General features: G+C 40.3%; 2 protein-coding genes and 1 long non-coding RNA gene across 3 annotated transcripts in view; 2 read left to right on the forward strand and 1 right to left on the reverse strand.

Moving 5' to 3' along the window:
- The first annotated feature begins 1,866 nt into the window (after nt 1-1,866).
- On the forward strand, nt 1,867-8,942 carry LOC131888824 (scoloptoxin SSD14-like). Its single transcript, XM_059237762.1, has 9 exons — nt 1,867-2,026; nt 4,529-4,637; nt 6,102-6,322; nt 6,394-6,592; nt 6,662-7,109; nt 7,185-7,375; nt 7,498-7,738; nt 7,970-8,083; nt 8,676-8,942. The coding sequence occupies exons 1-9, from the start codon at nt 1,963-1,965 to the stop codon at nt 8,817-8,819; spliced, it is 1,731 nt and encodes a 576-aa protein (XP_059093745.1). The 5' UTR covers nt 1,867-1,962; the 3' UTR covers nt 8,820-8,942.
- Nucleotides 8,943-11,795: 2,853 nt separating this feature from the next.
- Nucleotides 11,796-20,654, forward strand: part of LOC131888822 (ecotropic viral integration site 5 ortholog-like) — a 43,104-nt gene continuing 34,245 nt past the window's right edge. The window contains exon 1 of the mRNA XM_059237759.1: nt 11,796-11,994. The gene's annotated coding sequence lies outside the window, so the exon portion shown is untranslated. The remainder of the gene's footprint in view (nt 11,995-20,654) is intronic.
- LOC131888830 (uncharacterized) lies at nt 15,970-20,416 on the reverse strand. The gene is made up of 2 exons (XR_009374160.1): nt 19,927-20,416; nt 15,970-17,876 (listed from the first exon to the last, which is right to left on the reverse strand). It is a non-coding gene; the product is annotated as an uncharacterized LOC131888830 (long non-coding RNA).

Consider the following 20,654-nt stretch of genomic DNA (forward strand, 5'->3'; position numbering starts at 1 on the left):
GGGTTGTTGGTAAAATGTGCTTACTGGCTGACAGTTCAATCCCATTTGTATGTTCAGGGCAGAGCATGCCCCGCCCATCTCTTACCACGTGAAGTCCACAAAGAGATGAAGGTCATATTCACTCACTGTACAGTGAGTCAAGAGCAAGTGTTCCAAATAACGCGTTTGTTTTGAGTTTTTTTCATGCCCATGATCAGCTGTTGTCTCGTGACGGCTCTTAATCAATCAGCAAGTCTCAGGCAAAAGGAGATGGCGCGTCTTTTACATGAGTGTCATTACACCATTAGAAATCTTATTTTATGGCGCTGTGTTCAAGCGTGGCCGGAATCTAAGTTTCCAGCCACTTGTGAAGAAAATAGACATTCACTAAAATTAAATTTGGCTTCAAGTGGTTTCAAGGGAAATTCATACCTTGAAAACCGGTTTATGTAAAGGAAAACTGTGCATTGAATAGCAACGGCGTTCTTTGCATGCAGTTTATTCCAGTTTGGATCTCAAAAGTTGATGGGTCAACACCTAAAACGCGTTTGCCATTTGATCATGCCCTCTCGTATGAAGAGAAGCTCGGACAAGCCCTCGTTCTTCTCTTCAAACTCGACGGCATGAAATGGGCGAACACATTCTAGGTGTCTTAACCTTGTCGACTTTCTTCAAGCTTCACTTTTATAAATTCCACGCAAAGAATGCCCCCCGCAATTGAATAAATAGCTATTCTGCGATAAAAGCAAAAGAGTGTAAAAGAGAGTAAAAGAGTTGTATCAATTTTCCTCTGAAGGTGTAAAGGCTTAAGGGAGAATGTACGACCGAGCCCAAAAAGAGAAAAAAATGTCGTCGGAATGAAGTTCCTTGAAGCTCAGTTCAAGGCATTACGAAATACTTGAGCAAGCCAGAGTTTGACAAGTCAATGAAGGTCTGATTCTGAAGGCGTGATTCGAACCCACGACTTCTGGTGAACCATGCCGTGCCTTTTTCAGGCCATTAGACCATTTGGTTGCCATGGTTCCTTATTAGAAGTCAAGGTATTTGTTTTGTCCAGATTCCTCTTGTCATTGGTAGCGGTGACGTCGCGAATATCCCCCAAAACCTAGCGATGGAGCAATATTGGTTTGGCGTGTTTACTTCTTAGGCTGATATTGGGCGGGTATGAACCACGGTGATTTAATTATCAGCTTAATTTGAAATATGGACAGTGTTACTGATATGTATCAAATTGGTTCTCTGGGTTAAAGCATTTAAAAGCTTCCTGAGCGAAGGTCGAGGGGAAGATTCGAACCTGGGACCCCCTACTGCACCATATCTCTTCAAAGAAGATTCTTGCCTTGTTTTCACTGGACCATTGAGACCATGACTTGGATTTAATTGAATGTATGGTTACGCAATCATTTAGCTTTCATATAATATATTATACAGAATACTATTAATAAAAACTATTAATAGTGATTGAGCATAACAAGTTTCAATGTATGTATGCACAGTATTATGTTTCATAAAAACTACGCTAGTGAACAAATAATCACAAAAATAAACAACGTTGTTTTAAACGTCGTGAATGAGGGACAAATATTTCGAGGAATAAACGTGGTTCACCTATCACAAATTAGGTCTCAAACAAACCGATATCTCTGTGGGTAACAAATGCTCAATGCTCCAAAATTGAGCCATAGACCTTGCTAGTTAAAACTTTATCTCCATGTTTAATGCTATTGATGCCCTAAAGATATTATCTAATACAAAAGTTGACAAATATATGTGTCTTGAGCATTACTCTCCAGAAACAAACAAGGGTCGCGTTCTTGTCTTGTGTCTGTTTACTCGTATTTGTATTTGCGTCAACCTAAGCGAAGTGTTTAAAGAGAGAGATATCTTGCGTTTTTTCAGTTATTTGATTAGTCAACTGCAGCTTTACTTGCGGTTCACTCTCATCCAATCCCTCAAAATTGAAGTCCATTTCGACATTAGAAAATGGGAGCGTCTCAAACAGGCTTACTAGGACTGTTTATTTGCGGATACTTCAGCATTGGCCAAGGTAGGAATCCAATTTGGTTGCTCCTTTAGTCTGCTTTTCGAGCCAAAAGAATCGAACGACGCTCTGTACTATCTTTTGAAATTGGAGCATATGACGATACAACAGCATGGTTGGTTACAAGTGACTCGGTGTACTACCTCATTTGAATCATTGCATTAAAACATTTTTAAAATAGTGTTTGGTGTACGGTTGATGTGGCAAAACTTTCATTGATTTTGGTTAAATAGCTAATTGATGATCGACTCAATTTGAACCAATAAAGTTTAATAAAAGAAAATGAATTTATGTAACCAATGCGTCCACAATCTTACAATGACAGATTAACAGTCGTGAAATTCTGAAAGTATAAATTACGAGATACCAACAAAAACAAGTACCAGAAATATTTTTTTTGCCGTTTCCATGCTCTACTCAATATCACAATAATTTGGCACCAATAAAAATATTGCTCAAATTGGTTATTGAACATAAATGATAAAAGAACTCAAAACTCTCAAATGATAGAATGGGGTAGCGTTTTAAATATATCATAAGAAAATCTATCTTACTTTTACATACATTAATACTGATTGATGGGGGAATACAACAATTGCGCAAAAGTCATGAATGATGAAAAAAATGCATTATAAGTCATCACAATTTTAAAACCTCCTTACATGCACGCCTTACAAGTCATGAAAATGTGTAAAGCTAAGAAATTTGGTACAATAAATGAAGTTAAAGAAAGAAGTTTTTGCCTACCAACTTTAAAGTTTGCACTGAACGAGATCAATTTTTCCAAGCGTATTTAATTGAAGAGATGTAAGCGACAAAGCATTGTAAGAATAACAAGCACAAAATTAAGCTTTGATCTTTGAACAGTTTATAACAAATTAACCATTTGTATTGTTGGTCATACTAGTGCTTTGGCAAAAGACAATTTTAAGGAAGACTGCCCCAACAACTTCAAGTTTTCTTCAATTGCCATGAGATAAACTTAACGATGAAGACAGATGGCTTTAGGGGATTAAAATCGGAACGAACAATGCGTAATATGTTTGGTTTTAGCTCGCCAACAAAAGCATTTTCATTTAAATAGTTTTTGTGAAAAATAACATATTCAAAATTAGGAGATTCTACGCAATCATCATATCTACTTGTGTTGCCTTCAGTTTTTATTTCAGGGGGCATGTAGGTGAAAATATATTACGGATTTGGAGGAAAAAAATGCTTTGAAACTTACCTGATACGAAAAACGGATATAATTGACAGTATTTCTATCGATCTTCACTTTGGATCCTGATAAACACACATGCACTTCTTAGTAATCACTTGAAGAACTAAGTAATTCGATGCATGCTTTTTGCAACGTTGTGAAAATGAATAAGCTACGTAGTTCAATCACTTTTGACAGATACGTATAGAAGATCAATCGTCGAGATATTCCCAACAAATGGAGTGGCAGTTAATTTGTAGATTTGTCCCTTGATCTTCAAAATAATGGTGTACTGCTCAATCTTGGCGTATTTTCAAGCACTTGGCCCAATAGAAACCTAACCGACAATGTGTACTTTAAGGTTAACAAGCCTAAAATAAAAGAAGCAAACTGGACTGATATTGAGGCCATAAAAATGTCCACAACATTGGCAGAGTTCGTTTGTTTTTGGGCCGAGTTTCTCTAACCGCTACACTGAAAATGATATTTGAAACTGCCATTTTGTTCATCATTTGGACTTCCCATGATATTTTATTTTGTCAACCAATTTTAGGTGAAAGACCAGTATAGCCCTTGAATGTAACATATATACAGTATTTAGATGTCAATGATTGGGAGGCGCCATTGGATCCCATGTTCTGGTACCAAAAAGTTACTCTCACAGTGAAGAAAATTGAACCCTTCTTCATATAATGGTTAAGTTTGACCCTTACAGTGTGATTCTTTTTGTGATCGGGCCCCCTTGTGGCAAACAATACAACACCCTCTAGCTACAGGTATCTTTTTTTTCAGCTGATAAGCAAGAAATAAACTTACGATGGAAACAAATTCGAAATGTTCGTACTTACCAGAGTAATCGTCGGGCAGAACATCGTTTTCATCAGATAATTCTACAATGAATGTTGTAGTTTTTTTCTAGAACTTTGAGCTCACCCTGTATAGTCAAATATCGAGAGATAATGGCTTGAATTTTTGATGATTTTTCTTTTTATTTGCACGATATACAACAAAAATATTGGCAAATTGCGTAAGAGGCTCTTTTTTTCATTTTGCGAGTATCATTCTTCGATCAGGGGAGGGGATTTGGTGGGAAAACTCCTCATCTTATCCAAATTTTTCTGCTGGAGGTCCTGGAGACTCTTCATCTTATCCAAAATTCTCTGCTGGAGGTCCACAAGGCTTGCAAAATCATTGCAATAGCCAAGACAAGACTGTCAAACTCCGGACTATCAACATCACCCATCTGGATAGGAAAACGGATTTATATTTGACAAAAGTGCTTCATGGTGTATTAATTCATGTTCTAGCATTCGTGGAATCCAGCGCTAAATCTTGGGGACCAAGTAGTTCTCCATTAGGAAACTACTCACAAGCTGGCATTGCAGTGGATGGAGAGCCTTGCTCAAAAATTGGAATGTAAGTAGACAAATAATCATAGAATTTAATTATTTTAGTCATTGTACAGCTTGAATCTGAAGAACCTAAGGTGATCTTTTGTAGAAAGAGGTAAGGTATTAATAATGTGAGAATTGAAAAAGAAAAATATTGCATCTCTTCAAGTCTCTTGTGACAATTTCGATTCAAGTGTTCTTAAATGTATCGTACCCACACTTGACTAAAGCTCAGATGCAGCTCTTGAGCAAATACGAAGAAGCATCTTTTCGAAAGAGTTTGGTATTAAATTTCATTGAGTGTGATCAAGGGATGGTCAAGCTAGGATATGCTTTCACTTGTCTAAGTAATTTACCTTTGCCGTTGAAGCATTTGGCAGATTTTCATTGATTTTCTTGGGGATTTATGTACTGATTCCGACGTGAAGGTCCTCAGGGGGGACCAGTCAGGAGAAAAAAGGGAGAGCTGACTTCCTGCTTTCTTTTTTGGCTTCCTTCCTAGTTGAACGCCCTGCTTCTTTGGATTTTACTAGATTTAACGAGTCACTCTCTGTAGCTCAGAGCTTGACTCTTAGCTGTCGGGACAACGGCACCATCAGAAAAGCGTGATCACAGCCAAGTTATCGTTATTTCTTTTCACCTTGACGACGCTAACTTAATGGCAAAGTCCATGAGTTGGTGAAAATGTCACTTGAAAAATGATGGTGCTGTTGTCCCGACAGCTAAGAGTCAAGCTCTGAGCTACAGAAAGTGACTCGTTAAATCTAGATCAAATCCAAAGAGGCAGGGCGTTCAACTTAGAAGGAAGCCAAAAAAGAAAGCAGGAAGTCAGCTCTCCCTTTTTTCTCCTGACTGGTCCCCCCTGAGGACCCTCACGTCGGAATCAGTACACAAATCCCCAAGAAAATCAATGAAAAAAATGCCAAATGCTTCAATGGCAAAGGTAAATTACTTAAATAAGTGAAAGCATATGCTAGCTTGACCATCCCTTGATCACACTCAATGAAATTTAATACCAAACTCTTTCGAAAAGATGCCAGACTTATAATTTTAAACGAGCCATTTTTCAAGAAACTGGCCCTTCGAACGGCAGATGGCGATAAATTCGGAAATGATGACGCCAACTCGACATCCCTCAATGCTCGCAGCATATATTTGAAAAAATAATCCCGTTGACACCTTACAGTTGCTTAAAGAATATTGCAAAATCAAGAGGCATTACTTTCGTCTTTTAAGGTTTATTGAAATTAGCAACTGAAGGAATCATCACGGCCAGTAACCGTTATGTTCGTTGAAGAGATAAGCTGGCAAATTTTCGCTCTTTGCTTCAATAGTAATGGCACGAAACGACAAACTTATGAACAAACGCATTGACCTCCAATGAATAAAAAAAACACTTCTCTAGAAACCATCATATATTTTCACCTAAAGCGCTTCATTAATACCTAGCCACATTCAAGTATTCGTGATTATTGATGACTTGTTATAGGGACGTCATTCGAGAGGGTGGTAAAGCCGTGGATGCGGCCATAGCGGCCTTATTTTGTAACGGACTGGCCTCCCCACAGAGCATGGGAATTGGGGGTGGTTTCTTGATGACCATTTTCGACGCGGAAACTGAAAGAACTATCGTCATGAACGCCAGAGAACAAGCACCTCATTATGTTAATTCCGACATGTTTGCGGATAACGAGATTGGCTCTCAATTGGGTAAATCCTTTCATTATATCTCTCTAATGGCCCCGTTTTCCAGCTCTTTGCTTGTTCTTTCTTACTTTCAGGGCCCTTGGCCTCCGCGATTCCTGGCGAGATTTTAGGCTATTACGAGGTCAAAGAACGATTCGGCAATCCGGACATTTCGTGGGCCAGATTGATCCAGCCAACCATCGATCTTTGCCGTAGCGGGATCGTCGTTAGTCACAGCTTAGCCTTGGCTTTGAGAGACAAATCGGACAACATCAAAGATGATCCTGGTCTAGCGTGAGTCAAAACCTTGAGAATAATCCATGTACCAATAAGGTCATCGGTCATAAGCATTTCGTCCTCCAGGGACACTTTCCTCGATCCCAAAACCGGCGAAGTCTACAAAGAAGGCGATGTTTATTACCGACCAAATCTAGCCAATACATTGGAAAGGATTGCCGCCAATGGAGCAGCCGAATTCTACTCCGGACAGACGGGTAAAAACCTCATTAAAGACCTGGAAAATATTGGCGGATTGATGAATTTGCAAGACCTGGCCGGATATTCGACCGCATGGCAAGAGCCTTTGGTTGGTGATTTGGGAAATGGCATGAAAATCAACTCTGTTCCTCTTCCGGGTAGTGGGGCTATCCTGATCTACATCCTCAACATCCTGAAAAACTATCAATTGAAGTCCATAGAGGAGACTCCTTTGATGTTCCATCGAATGGCAGAGGCCTTTAAATGGGCCTATGCTCAACGGACCAAATTAGGCGACCCGTTCGATGAGTCCATCACGAGCTTCATTGACCAAGTAAGAGCTACAGACCATCCCTGTTCTCAAACATGATCATCATCTTCATCAAGATCTTATTGTGTTACCGTCCAGTTGGTGACCAATTTGACTTCGGTGGAATGGGCGGAGAGTGCGTTCTCAAAGATTGACGACGAAGCAACGGTGAATGATCCCGCTTTCTACGGCGCCGATTCCTCATTAACCGAGGATCATGGCACAGCTCAAGTGTCGGTTATTGATCCCATGGGAAATGCTGTCTCCGTCACTAGCACCATAAATCTATTGTAAGATGTATTTGTACTTGGCAGGATCATTCACTTATTGTAATGGATCATACCAATTTTGCCAAAATTTGTAAAGTTGTAACAAACGTTCATTTTTTTCTTCTTTCATTTTTCGTGGCCAGTTTTGGATCCAAGTTTCTGTCACCATCGACGGGAATCATCATGAACAATATCATGGACGATTTTTCGTACCCAAACATTACCAATGGATTCGACGTGCCTCCCAGTCCCAATAATTATCCCGTGCCCGGAAAACGGCCTTTGAGCTCCATGTGCCCTTCTATAATTATGGACGAAAACAATAGACCGAGATTGGTTACGGGAGCGGCTGGTGGTCCCAAAATAACTACAAGTGTCGCTTTGGTAAGTTATCGATACAGGCCATATTACTTTTAGAGTTGCGCAAATCAACCATTGCTTGGTTCTAAAGCTCTACTTGGTTCTAGTGTCTTAAATTTGAGCTCCGTTATAATGTTTATTATCCCTTGAAGGAAGGAAGCTTGTCCAGAGCGTAGCAGTTATTGATCTGGTTAATTATTTCGTGTACATAAGCCATTTGCAAATAACAAGAATAGCTGTGGGCAATCTTTTCAGACGACAATGAGACACCTTTGGCTTGAGGAGGATGTTAAGACAGCCATTGACAATGCTCGGATTCATCATCAACTCTTTCCCATGACATGTCGTTTCGAAGATTCCCAACGAGAGGTACGACTCAAGACAGGCACTTAAACCTCCCAGGATTTTAAGGACTCTTACTGAACGTCTGTTATATCCTAAATGCTGGTATTCATTGTTCAGTATCAGCATGTAATACACTTACAAACACCCCAAATGCAGCAATAAGTACAGATTGCGAAGCCCTAAAAATACAAGCATGAAAGGGATAAATTTCTTAGATTAGAAAATCCGAACAAAGTACTTGAAAATGAAATGGCAAGCGCTGAAGGTATTTATGTTTTCTGTAAATCATAAAACTGGATAGCGCCAGATTGAACTAAAATATGGTTCAATGGAAGGACAAATTAGTTTTTTACGTTGAAGTTATTTGTCGGTATCAACTAAAAATATTAAGACATAAATGAATATGTGAACAATTTTTTCTTTAAAAATCAGTGTGCTTGCAAAAAATGGAGTTGACGCTTTGTGCTTATTTTTAAATTGGACTGTGTTCAAAACCCCTAAATTGAGAAAAAAAGTTCCCACGAAAAAGGTACATAATTGTTAAGATCAACCCAAATCTAGTCTTTTGCCCAAATATTACTTGGAAGACATTAATTGGCAACATTTTACATTTCAGGATGTTATAGAATTTCTAGAAAGTCGAGATCATTTCATGGAAGTGATTTATGCTGCCGGCAATGTCCATGCGGTTACCTCGGAAAACGGCCGTATTTACGCCAACTCTGATTTCCGCAAATCAGGAAGTATTGATGGCTTCTAAGTATCCGAAAGTCGCCAGTCTTTATGCGTACTTTATTTGCGGTAAAGTTAATCATCACGATCTAGTGTGAAAAAATAAAAGATCCATGATTGATAAACGATCGAAAATAAACCACCTTGTTCGCATAAATCATTTCTCTGATCATTACGTATCTCAGGAAAATTCATTTTCGTTTGGCGTAATATCTTTATTCATAGCTGCAGAGGCAAAAAATATGACATTCATTCTTACCATTGACACGTGTTCTGTATCATTATTTCTCATCAATTAGACATCGAATCAAAACAAATAATTGTTTTGAGGTCGACTGAAGAATTGCAGATTGTGTACCAAAACAGTTATTGACCATGCCCATCCTCTTTATTATCAGTTCATGCCTTTTTGCAGAAACCTGAAGCTTTACCCGGTTTTGGAGGGGGAAAAAGAGGCCTTTTTGGCATTCGTCTAAGTTGGTATGAAACTCAAAGAAACCTTCTGTTTGTTTCGAGTTGTTTGAGTTTCCTCCACCAATGATTTCTATCTTCCCGTACGCAAGTGAGGTCCCTAAAAAAATCGAGCGATTTCGAATAATTGTGAACTTGAATCATGCTTGAATGAAAGGTGCATCAAAACAAAAGGACCACTCGAATTTCAATGACAGAATCTGGATTTACGATCGTGATAATCAAAGTAATCTTGAAATCTTTTTGCATTTCAGTCCGTCACATCATTTAATCTACTAAGTCAGCGAGTGACCCATATCTTGCTTCATGTACGAATGAGGTAAAAACCATACATTTTCAGTTGCTTCCTAAAAGGTCTAAGTTTTACAGCAATGATCAGACCTGAGGCAATGAGCCTCGCCCAACCAGCGAAGCTAGCCATCACACAACATCCTCATAAATAATGCCGATAGGCATTGTCTCATGTCCTTATCAGTTTTGATTCTCCCTGTGTGGGCGTCTTTAGTGTTTAAAAGTTTTCTTGAGAAAGGTGGGGAGAATCAAACAGGGGATCTCTCTCATGATAAAAAAGTACGTTAACCACTACACCACGTCTCCTCCCCAAAGGATTCCTTCCGGCACCGATATTTGAACCTACGACACCTGGGGAGTAGATTCTTGCCTTTTTCACGCTGTCTCTTAGGCCGCTCGGCTGCACCAAATCGTTGGTTTTAGTGATTTATGATTGTGATTGATTCCCATCGATTACAATTGCAAAAACATTGGTTCGAGATTCAAAAGCTACTCAAGTTCGGATTTGAGAAGTGCAATAAGAAGAAGGGATGTTCAAAGGTAGATTGTCCTGTTTTCACCCGTACATGTGCCATCAGTCCATGAGGCTTAAGACGTGCTTTAATGTACGGTTTACCTCCGTCCACGTAGAGGGGACGCAAAGAAAAAATAGGATAGCTCAGTTTCGTAGTTTTAGAGCTGACCCTATTCCTAAACCAAATCCCACCCCACCCCCTTCCTTAGCCCATTTAACTTCCTCCCTCCCTCTCCTCCTATCCCCACTCTCTCTCCCAATTCCATCCTCTTCCCTTAAATACCCAATCCACACCCATTCCTATAAAAACCCTCCTTCCTAATATTCCTTGTCCCGCCCCTATTCCCAAAATACGTTCCTATTCAAATGTAGCTGCCCAACTCATCCCTCAAACCCAACCGTTTTTTAATCTTTTTAATTCTATTTTAATCTTTCCATTCAATTCAATCTTTTTAAGTCAAAGAAGCAACTCATTACTCACTTAAGAAATCCTTGTCTAGGATGTAGATTCCCCGCCTTGGAAAGGTACCCCATAGAGCTGGGGCAAGTCTTTTGACTTTTTGATTTTTTGCCGGACTCACTGAGTCCGGAAAAAGACTCTAGTCCGGCAGAGGACTCGAGTCATTTAGTAGAGTAAGGTCGAGTAAAATGACTCGTCGTGCGAAATTCTGGGGAAAAATGGATATCTTTTTCTTGACAAGTCAGGCCAATTTCTTCAAAATCGAGTAAAAGACTCGAGTGCACTCGGACTCGAGTCCGAACTCGCCCATGCACTAGTAGCCCAGATCCAGAGTGTTTTGCAATTTCTTTTGAGCCAAAAAAAACAAAAACAGTTATTTCGATATGCGACGGAATTGTGGCACTCAGGTTCCAGAAAGTGACGCCATTTTAACATTCCGGAAATAAGCTATAAGGCCTACATGAGAAGTGGTGCACTAGTTTGCGCAATTTCCAAGTCGTGAGAAGTATGAATTCGTAGTAAATAACAGTAAGTGTCATTTTTCGAGTTATTTTACAGAACGGCCCACCACATTTGAAGAATTGCAACTCTTAGGAGAAGAGTTTCTTGAGACGAAAGTATTGTATTGACCATTCCTTCGTTTTTAAATCTCTATTGATTTGATTCTAAAATTAAAATGGGAGCCAAGGCAAAATTATCTCTTTAAACCAGTCAAGAAAGCCGACGTATTTTCACGTACCTTTTTCATTTTGAGAACGAAAATACGCTCTCTACGGAACGTCAGATGTCCACTTTCATTCAAAAACATTCCAATCATCTCTACTCAATTCTGGTTTTGTTAATGTATGTCCTAAACAAAGCACTAATTTTGAGTTGTGAAAAGAAAAAAATAAATAAGCGGAGTTTACTGTACTTTATCGTCCTTGCATCTTCAGGGGCAATCGAAAGTAATTTTAGTATGTATAGCTAATATCAATCGAATACCAGATCTTCAGAGCTTGGCACTCAAACTTGTCGAACATAAATACTACCCCCATCACAAACTTGAGTGCCTTTTTCCCGCGGGTTTCTCTCCTCCAACATTGTACCGCAGTACGTACTGCTCACAACTCCAAAGCGACCACATACGTACGCTGGGCTACGCGCCAGCGCCATTATTCACTTTGCGATCGAAGCCAAAGAGTGAATGAAGCGTCGTCCGTACGGATCCGTTGACTTCAGGAACACTCTCCTCATCCTCCCCATGATCATCCTTATCGTCAAGGTGTCCTTCGTTAGTTACCGGCTTGTAGTTGGTGAGACAAGTCCGTCTGTTCGTACAAGTGTTGTTGATCGACGTTCGTCCCAAATCTGTTTAAGCTACGCATACGGGACCCCTCTTGTGAATAAGTGTTCCAGAGATGATTGGTGCGATCTGATCTTGTAAACAATTGGTGCCAAATTCCTCGGCCTTCCGATACAAATCAGGTAAGAGCAGATACTCTCTACGTCAGGGCTGAGAAAGACACCGAAGCCGAAACATATGTGTTGATTGCCATTTTGAAGGCTCTTCTCACCCTCGTGATACTTCAAACTGTTGTCTGGTAGGAACAATTTGATACCGCCTTTTGTGCTGGTTGGAGGCAATGAGAGCATATGTCGTCTAGAAACGAAAAACTGTTAGATTCTTAACCACCAGAAACGATGTCTGACCATAAAATGCTGAGATAAAGAAACCAATTATACGTGTTCTTTCTTGGTGGCGGAGAGATTGGAGGCAATCATGGAAATCGTGGAGAAAACATGTCCAAGGATAGGACATCATCGGACTGTTGTCGGTGAGAAATGTCGAAGCTTCTATGGCCATTAGTACAATTTGATTTTGTTATGGAAAGACACATTTTCAGGGACGTGTTAGGAGGGGTTCGAGTTAGTATATCAAGAAAGTAGAGCAAATACATTTTGTTTATACCCAACGACCGACTCCTTGATTGCTACAAAAGTTGATGACAGCTAGCCATGTGCAGTTTTGGTGCCGAAAGTTCTCGAGAGGAAATCTGCTCACAAACCATTATTTCGATAAATTGGGCATTCCATTCCTTAGTTGAAAGGTGAGCCCATTAACAAGAATGTGTATCACCAGAACACCAGAAATCGCCAACTTGTACAGGTAGTCTCAAAAAATACCATTTTGCCAGTTTGGATGAGTCAAAACGTCTCTGAGAAAGAGAATGTTGAAAGAGAGCACAAATATGTATTACCTTTTTCATTTTTAAGGTCAAGCATTTGATAGCAAAAGATAAGATTAGTTACTCTCTTATTCGGAGCGAACCCTCACAAAGTAACGGATCGTGTTGCAACTCGTCCCTTGAAGGCATAAAAGGGCCAAAATATTTTCAAAGCGAGGGCCTTGAAGAAGATTCGACTCGACTCTTCTGCTCACGATTGGAAGATCCATGCGTTCTTTTTCTAACACCTAAAGGACTGGATAAGAAAAGCTGCGTCAATTGTCTGACCTTTACCCTCAACCTTGGATTACTTGATATGGTAGGCATTGACCATGATAACGGAGCAAAAACATGAAGGGGGGCAATTTACGACCTCCTAATCTTATTTCTTGGGGAAACAAGAGAGCTGTATCATACCCCGATTTGAGCGAATTTTACTCCATTCATCAAAATGAAGCAGTCCAAGGCCGGTCCGGCAAATTCAATCCTATTCGAATATTGTGCTTTTGTTAATCAATGGTGATATGTTTGTACGTATAACCTTGCTTGCCTCCCTTGATTGAGAGGAGCTGAACTTTATGAATAGCAAGGAATGAACGACCCCTACCATTAGTTTTAACAAAGCGAGAAACATCTACCAAAATATGCAGAGTGTATTCGCTCTCTCTTTGCATAGGACGTTAGTTTTTGAATGAATGAGCTTTCCTTAATTCAGGTTTGCGGAATTTGCAGAGTAAAAGTGTAGGTGGCTTGAAATGATTGATTTGCAGTTAACCCCGATTCGAATTTACGAGTACAGCAGACGCTTCTCAGCACTCTTCGGTCATTTTAACCAAGTTTCCAATCATCTACAGGTACGTCAAGTTTCTGGGAATGTCTTTTTGATTTTCGTGTCTGTAAGGTTAAACCGTCTTCAAGGATATCGGATTATGTTCATCCTGAATTAATCTTCATAAAAGTAATTCGTTATTGGAAATAGACAGGGTCAACATTCGAATCAATCAAAATCACAATTATTCACATCCCATTTTGTATCATGGACAATTCTAATCACCATGAATATGTAAATATCAAACAATGCTTTCGATGTACTAAACACATCTTGCAACAATTCCTTTCAAGTCATTCTAAATCCTCATTTCGAACGACACTGACCCCATAATCTTTAATCGGAGTAACCTTATTCCACTTGAGACCCTTGGATAAGTCCAAGGAAAACGAACCCCACCATATTCTAAATCGTGCCTTGATCAAGGTCAAGCAAAAAGATTGTCCTCTTTCGAATTCAATTCGAAATCCGAATTGATAAGGAATTCCAGAGTCATGGCAGTCATGGCACTTGAGTAAGTGGGATTTCATGAAAATCTTGACCCACTTCTAAATGCTATTGCTGCACACGCATGGTGCCGACTACAGACACACACACACACACACAAACGCACATCAACAATGTCAAGACAATGCGAATGTTAATGAACAATCAATTCCAATGAACACATCTGTCACGTTCTTCTTGGATTGAATGAACTGTACTTCAGAAAATTGTACTGTACGTACATGCGTGCGTCGTACGTACGAGTGGAACGAAGCAATTGACCAATTGTTTCTTCAAGCTTTTCGGAAAACTGACCAAATGCAGTCGATGTGGCATGTTTAGCTTAGATTCCAGGAATAGCACAGCCAAGGGTGAAGAACATTCCACGTTTAGTACCATTGACAAATTAGCATTGCAAGTCATGCCAAGACCGGCAAGTCATGGTTTCAAAATTTGAGGTCAACCATGCCCCCTCCCTACCTCTTCAATTTGGTCTTGTTGTCGTTGGTTTTTCATGATTTTACTAGTACCCCCTACAATCTGGAAGCCCCTTAAAGTCATGCGGATTTTTTTGTAATGTTTGGCAAGTTATGGAGGAATGGCTGGAGGGTGAAGAAATTCAGCCCCATTGTTTCACGTCAGGCTTAGCAGTAATCATTAGTGCGGATTTAAGTGGAAGCAAGGCCAGGGTTGAATGACACACAATTTGGCAAATGAAGCAATGAACGAACCAGGGATGGGTAGCGGTAAAGTTAATCAAAATTACTTAACGTTGGGAAAGCATTAGCCGCTCATTATTATCGATGCAATGCATAATCAGCTTCATCAGCGGGGATTCTTAACATATAAGAAACATTGTACAGTACTGGGCGCCCTATTAGAATTTTCACTTGATCTCCATAAAGCAAATGGATTATTGTGACCATTTAGGTTGCCAAACTGCAAAGTTTTTATTTTAATTTTGACACATTTTTTTCTCGGCTGTTTCGCAAATAATTTGCATTAGGCTTTAAAGCTGGCAACCTTACGGGTTAAATTAGAAGAAAAAAGTCTTTAGTCAGGCGTCATGGTCGTAAAATTTGAAAGGTTTGTTGATCTTTGGTGACATTCTCCAGAAGCTGAATCATACTTTTCCGTTTGCTGTACTAATTTCCAAGCTAACGGAATTCGCCCTCTTCTGGTTGCACAAAAAGCACAATGTGAGGTTTCTACATTGTTTGGGCAGAAAGCCGCCATTCCACCCCCATCTTTCCTACAAACAAATCTAAAAACAACCCTCTCCCTCGTTACTCAAATTGCAATTAAACCCAACTAGAGAGAAACTCTTCCCAGATTTGATAATTTCAGACTGGGAATCTTCCAAGGTTAATGATCTCTCACGATTTCGTAGGCCCCACAATGTTTCAGAGTATGTGTCGATGCCAGGCGGGCTTTGACGTGGATTAAAGTGATTATTAACCTGAATAGTGCCATCGAATTGGTTCATTGGCCCAGAGGGTTTTCGTCGCTTTGAAGTGCACACTCAGTATCTGTAGATTACCCAGTGAGGGTGACCTTGGTGTGAACCCAGATTGAACTCGGAATGTACGCGTACATGGTACAACAACTGTTGGGCGAAGCCCATTACTCTCATCTTCGGGCCAGGGGGGAACAGTTCTTTTTCAGAGCTGAAACGACCATGTTTTTACTTTATTAATTTGCCCTCGAAACCGTTCTGGGCGAGTTTACATTGGTAAAGGTTACGGGCGCACTTAAACGAGACACAATCGTGCTCTCTTGAAACTTTGCCTTGCATCATTGCAATGTTCCTTGAAATGAGTGTTGAGGGTCGTCGACTGTCATTTTAAGAGCTTGGATTCATTGACGATTATATAAATGTTTTAAGCATCTTTTTGGAGTCGTATATAATTTGCGATTCAATGAAGGGAAAATGGCTCGATTTTTTTTATTGAAATTCAGAGAAAAGAATTTGAATACAATACTCAGAAAGAAATCAATGGGGCACTTCGTTTGGCGAACGAGAAAAGACATTTTGTTTAGCATGCGTTCAACGTGATACACGCAATTCAGCACATCCCAGGATAAAGCTCTTGGGTAAATATTAACATGGACAAACTTATCTTGTGTGATCGCTTGAGCTTGCCGCCCAACTTCATTTTAACATTGATTTTGGGCAAAAATCCCACAAACGTTTTTGTATTTTGATTATATTCTTCTTATATTAGACATATCTCTTAGAGACAGTTCTTTTCGACTTGAAGACTCTTGGTTTGAATGATACTTAATCAACAAACCCTTCTACGCTAGACTTGCCCTTTTCGAATGTAGTACGATACTAGCGTTATTTCGTGGGCGACTTGATAGCACTTTGTTTCACCACAAGGTAATTGTTATTTATAAAAAGGGTCTATCACTTGATTGACGAGCTTCCTCTCAGACAGACACTTCGCCTCATCACTACAAAATGATCCAGACAGTTTTGCACCTCCGTTTCGAATTTTGCTTGCTGAAGCTCCATGCAGTATTTGAAACTTGTACAAGACATGTCAATTCAAATAATAGTAATACTTACTCAGAAACGTTTCCTCGAAACATTAAATGAGGATCGTGGCTCCACTTTGTTTTGTTTCAATAATTTTCACTCTGATCATAAATGTACCCCACAACATCAATCCCAAAAGGATCATTCAAAAATCCGATGGCGAATCGATGAAGGTTCACTTTTCATGCCAAAAGTTCGCCTCCCGAAACTGACATTTCCTAGTCAAAGCATCGTACTCTTCACGTCGAAATGTAGTGGTGCAATAAGTCCTCATAATTTTCCCGCGATCCATTCTGAATGTGTTTGGATTTGCACCTGGCTGGCTCTGCCCAATGAATTAGGAGACTGGCTTTGGAAAAAGAAGAAGGAAATTGAACAGATTCCATGTTTCAGTCTCACTCTCTCACGGAATTGATGTGCTGCACAACTGCTTGTCTCATTCTTTCTCCATCCTGCTTCTTTGAATCCGAGATGGATGGAGATTTCCAACCGTCCGCCAATTCAAAAATGGAGAAGAAAGTCGGGCCTGAGAGAAAAGTTCAAGTCCTTTTCGCAATCGTTCCTTCGTGACATCGAGGATCTCGTTTCCTTTTGGTGCAATTTGTCTGACTTGAACAATACCATATTTACAACATATTCTCCGACATGGTACTTTAGCTGACTTTTCACGATTTACGCTTTACCTCACATTACATCTACTAGCGGGTTTTGATTGATAAGAATCTGGTTTGTGGAGATGCTCCACTTTCCGATTGTTTTTTTTCTTTCTTTTTTGGAATTAGCGTGCGATTGTCTTGGTACTTGCAACTAATCCCGAATTGGATGGATGTGGACGTGTTCTGATCTCAATTCTTCGTTCTTATCAAGTTCGATGATCTGCTCTAATTACTTCACTAGTAAGTCTGATCGTCATCATTAGCACAACTGTCACGCCGAGGTGTGCAGAGTTTTCTAATGAGAAGGGTGTTTCTCGTCCACACGGGATGGATGAAAGAAATCAATGAACGAGTCCCAACAAATCGTTCTTTGCCTGGGGAGCTCTAGAAGCAAGCTGATTGAGGTTTGCCAGAGCTCTAGCTAGCATCTAGCATGGCGAGCGAATCCAGGGAAAGAGATCCGGGCATAAGGCAGGTTACTCCACACTTCCGACAAGTCATCAAAACGAAGCGACTTCCTCCTTAACAGAGAGTGGTAGAATCTTCCACAATCCCACCCCCGGTGTTTGGAAGGGAAATTGTGAACTCTTCGGGTCTGGGGAAATAGTAATCGGGAACATGGATCAGCTCTGAAACAAGCGGAGCAAGAAACGTTAGGGATTGCTGAAGATGAAGTACAAATGCACTTGGCGCACTTTGGGTGCTGCTAGTGGTAGTTTGGTTTCACTGATTCCAATGACATTTTTCAGGTGCTGGTGAACCATGATTAAATTGGACTAGAGGTGGAACGAAAAAGCTATCAATCGAATCCGAACAAAGTCATGTTCAAAACAACTTTTTCAATATTTTCTAATTTTGACATCATTGGTTAAAGCTTGAAGATGATTTCAGTAGGGTTGGAAAAGACTTGTACGGAAAACGACATATAGAAGTTACGGCGGAAAGATCCCTCTTACAATCACTCTTAGGTGTGAAAATATCTTGCACAGTAAAAACGTTGAAGCAAAATTTCAAAGTTCTATGTAATTGATATGGTCTAACAAAGGCAAAACGAACAAGGTCACCTCTTTTGCTTTGTGCGTATTACACGAACCCATTCAATGCAACGACATTTAATTGATGTAATTCGAAAATTGGACTGAAAGATGCGTTTTGAATTGAAATTTGAATCCGTTTTCAAACAGTCGATTTCTTTTGAAATAACGTGGACTAGGTAGGTTGCAATCGGTATTCATGTAGTCTTATTTCTCTTCCGCATTGGAATATTCTTCTCACTGAAACCTCGTCATAAATTTCGGTGCGTCAATCGTACTCCATGTCAAGGCTTGTTTTTTTGGCCAACGCAAAAAAAAATTGCAACTCTTGAAAGGACTCGTCGATGCAAACTCATCTCTCTAGCTTTGTATAACTGCCTCCCACTGGATGACTAAAGAATTTCAATCCATGGAGCACAAGCTCGATGTACCCGTTAACTCAGTGTTCACAGTAACAATTTAAAAAAACGTATTCTCATTGTTTGCCTTTCCTGCTTCACGCTCATTCGCCGTGTCAAAAATAACAAAAATGGGGAATTACATTCAGACAAAAAGTACAGACCGAACAAGGATTCAATTGTATTTGGACTACCAGTGGAAAAAACGAGAAAAACAGTCGACCAAAGTCCGACAATTGCAAATAATGAATTGCAATTTACCCTCCTTGTAAGCACCCTTATGATTACTTCATCCCCCAAAGACATTCACATTCATACGAGTAGAGCATTTATGTTCTGTTTACGAGAAGTAATCAGCGATCTAGCTCCGGAAGATATTCTTGCCAAACACTTCCTTAATAATGAACAATGCCAGCATTCTGAAACATGGAGGCCCGACCGACTCCATCATCAAATTGGAGGACCCACTACTCGAACTTGCTGATCTCCGAGGGCAAAATGTCGGTACAATTTTAAGGGCTCGTTTCAGGAGGATATGGGAAATAGTAGAGCACAAAAAAGCGAGTCCAAAACTGACGTATCATCAGAGCACCACAATTGACAACATGCTTATCTCTCTCAAACATAGTTTTGATCGACGCTTGAATATGGGACAAGTTCAATTTTTGGCTTGAAGCACCATCAACCAAGACTTGTCAAGACAAGTCATGTTTTCCGGGTCATGTTCTCAGTTGAAAGGAATAAAAGATCCCCAAATGCCTGCTGGATTTTGTCGAGTCGAACCAAGGCTCCTCTTTGTGAGGAAAAAATCGTCGGTCCACAAGAAAATCCGGATTTGTTGGCGAAAATGCACTTCCGTTTCCAATAAAAAGGGCTTGTTATGTACTGAAAAGATAGTTCTACCCCCAAGTGCTGCCCAAGCGCAACCGGTTTGGATGTACGTGATCTGGTCATTCCGCTTTACCATTTCGAAACCTCGACCATAATTGACCTTGCCCATTTCTTGACCCGATATCGCCGTCGATTACCCATCCAACGCCTTGATATTCCAGCCAACATTTTTTGGGGGAGGATTTTTTAACAAGAAAACATTGACACACAATGTACAAGTATCCATCGTTGCTGTCACAGCTTCCTGCCATTCATGACAGACATATTTGAGAACCCATGAATATTCAACACCCTTCGATCGTGCTGAGACTTCACAAGGATTTCGGTCAACTAGAATCTCGGAGTCATGAACGAACCTGATTCTTTATTTTGAAGTGGAGCAACACCACCGGTGCCCTGAAGTCAGATATGTTGCCCCACATCTCGACCAACCAACTAACCAGTAGATCCATCTGGTTATGGTTGTCGTTATGGTTGCCCGGGAGATCTTGACGCGGGATTCGTTCGTTGGCGGAAGCGATCTATTCCGTCCTGAGCTGCATCTTGAGGAGTCAAAGCCCCATAAACTACGGCCTTGAGGGGACGCTTTGGTCATAATTTCTCTGTAGAACACTCATCTTGCAACACTGATCGCTTATTAGGGGATCATGAGGGCTTGCCAACGATTTTGAGGCTCACCACTGTTGTCAAGGTCAGGTCCATTTTGGTCGATCTGGGTTGGCAACGCCCGAGTTTTTGAACGTGGAAGTATTTTTCTCCAGGTAGTTCAGTGAGCCCAACGAGGTAATTGTTTTAGATTCCTCACGCTGCTAGTTGTTTCTCATCAGTGAGGATAAAGCGATAGGGCAAAGATTAGACCCAGCTTTAGACACCATTACAGGATGTACGGTACAGCAGGTGAGGATAAAGCGATAGGGCAAAGATTAGACCCAGCTTTAGACACCATTACATGGAGGAATCGAATCGACCAGGAACAACTTCTTTCATTTCCTTCTTGTGTGAGAGGAAATGCGTTTTCTTTTTTGGTGACTGAGCACGCAATTTGGTCACACTTTCAACTCAACTTTGATTCAAAAAGGAGGGT

Source organism: Tigriopus californicus, chromosome 10 (genome assembly GCF_007210705.1).
Source record: "Tigriopus californicus strain San Diego chromosome 10, Tcal_SD_v2.1, whole genome shotgun sequence".
NCBI lineage: Eukaryota > Metazoa > Arthropoda > Copepoda > Harpacticoida > Harpacticidae > Tigriopus > Tigriopus californicus.

Coding starts and splice junctions, on each gene's coding strand:
- LOC131888824 (XM_059237762.1), top strand. CDS start 1,963: ATGGGAGCGTCTCAAACAGGCTTACTAGGACTGTTTATTTGCGGATAC. Junction 7,110..7,184: donor TCACGAGCTTCATTGACCAA/GTAAGAGCTACA, acceptor GTTACCGTCCAG/TTGGTGACCAATTTGACTTC. Junction 8,084..8,675: donor TCGAAGATTCCCAACGAGAG/GTACGACTCAAG, acceptor TTTACATTTCAG/GATGTTATAGAATTTCTAGA.